This window comes from Condylura cristata, unplaced genomic scaffold, assembly GCF_000260355.1.
Source record: "Condylura cristata isolate star-nosed mole 26May11 unplaced genomic scaffold, ConCri1.0 scaffold00054, whole genome shotgun sequence".
Taxonomy (NCBI): Eukaryota; Metazoa; Chordata; class Mammalia; order Eulipotyphla; family Talpidae; genus Condylura; species Condylura cristata.
The window spans coordinates 949,179-950,527 of record NW_004567155.1 but is presented as its reverse complement, the minus strand read 5'-3'; the positions used below and the strand labels follow the sequence as shown (position 1 = coordinate 950,527).

General features: G+C 75.1%; 1 protein-coding gene across 1 annotated transcript in view; it reads right to left on the bottom strand.

Moving 5' to 3' along the window:
- The window catches only part of TRPM5 (transient receptor potential cation channel, subfamily M, member 5), a 46,795-nt gene that overhangs the window by 6,752 nt on the left and 38,694 nt on the right, over nt 1-1,349 (bottom strand). Inside the window, exons 4-5 of the mRNA XM_012734328.1 lie at nt 1,166-1,332; nt 545-725 (exon numbers count right to left, since the gene is read on the bottom strand). Of these exons, the coding sequence (XP_012589782.1) occupies nt 545-725; nt 1,166-1,332 (348 nt within the window). The remainder of the gene's footprint in view (nt 1-544; nt 726-1,165; nt 1,333-1,349) is intronic.

The following is a 1,349-nucleotide window of genomic DNA, read 5'->3' as shown; positions in this document are numbered from 1 at the left end:
GCACGCGGGCATCGCCGCCCGCGGCGAGGGGCCCGGTCCGCAGCCCACGAGGGCCTCTCTGGCTGGTCCAGCACCCTGTGGCACCTTCTCCGCCCGGCCCCAGCCCAAGGCTCCGCCCTCCCTGCCCTGCCCTGGCCCCAGAGCCCAGGGAGGCCAGAGAGGGGCGACGTCTTCCCCCCAAAGGTGCCACAAACGAGGGCCCAGGGTGCCCGCGCGGGGGCAGGCTCGGCAAAAGGCTGAGCTGGCCAAATGTTGGAGCCCGGGGCCCCCACTCCTCGCCCGCGCGGCTCCCTGTTGAGTGGTTTATGCTGTTTGGAGCCGGCAAAGGCTGCTGCCCGCAGGTGGCGCTTGCTGCACCCGCGTTTGCTCGGCTCCTTGCGGGGCAGCGCTGCCCCCTGGTGGCAGCGTGCTGGGTGGGCCGCAGCCCAGCGGGCCCCTCCGCCGCCCCCCCTCCCCCCACGGGCACCCTGCAGCCGCTGGTTCCCGGCTCAGCCCGCTGCTCCCGAGCAGGCTGCCCGCCCCGGCCCGCCCCTGGGCGCCTCACCCCCGTAGCTGGCCCTCTGCTCTGAGATGTGCTGCTCCAGCCTCAGGCGCAGCTCCGTGGCGCCGTCCCCGGTGCCGCGGGGCCCCGGCTCGACCAGGATGAAGTGGGAGTGGCTGCTGTCCAGAGGGTGGCGGGGGCCCTGGCTGCTGCCGTCTGCGGGGTACTGGACGGGCCTGTCCTCCTGGCCGCGGCGCACACGTGAGGCCGGCAGCCTTCTGCCAGGTCCGTTTCTGACCCCGGTGAGGCGAGGCAGGTGCGGCCACTCGGCTGCGGGAGGCGCTCCAGTGCCGCTGGTCACCGCTGCCTGGCCTCACGCCCGGGGAGCCCAGGGCTGCACCGGCAGGGACGGGCCTGGGCCTCTGGATGCCATCCTAGGCAGCGGGCAGCCCTCCCACCGCTCCCGGGTGACGCCGCCACCCCGACCCAACACTGGGCCTCCCCGACGCCGCCCCACCTTCCCCTCTGGCTGCTGCTCCTGCCCAGCGCCCTCCCCCGGCCTGGCCAGGCACAGGAGGCCGCTGAATGGTGAGGGCCCGTGGGTGTGGGGGGGCTGTGGCGGCCTCAGGGCTCCCGGGCCCTTCCCGCCCCCGGTGCGGGCCACGCTGCTCTCCGTGACCTCACCTGGGCGAAGTCCAGAAGCTGGCTGTGCAGGACGTGGCCCAGCGAGGCCATGCCGATGGTCACCACGCGGGCCTTGGAGGACGAGCTGGCCAGCGAGTGGTCGCGGACGGCCTGGCCCACGTGCCGCGCGAGGCCCACCCGGAGCGCGCTGGTCAGGATCCAGGCCCCTGGGGGTGGTGGCGCC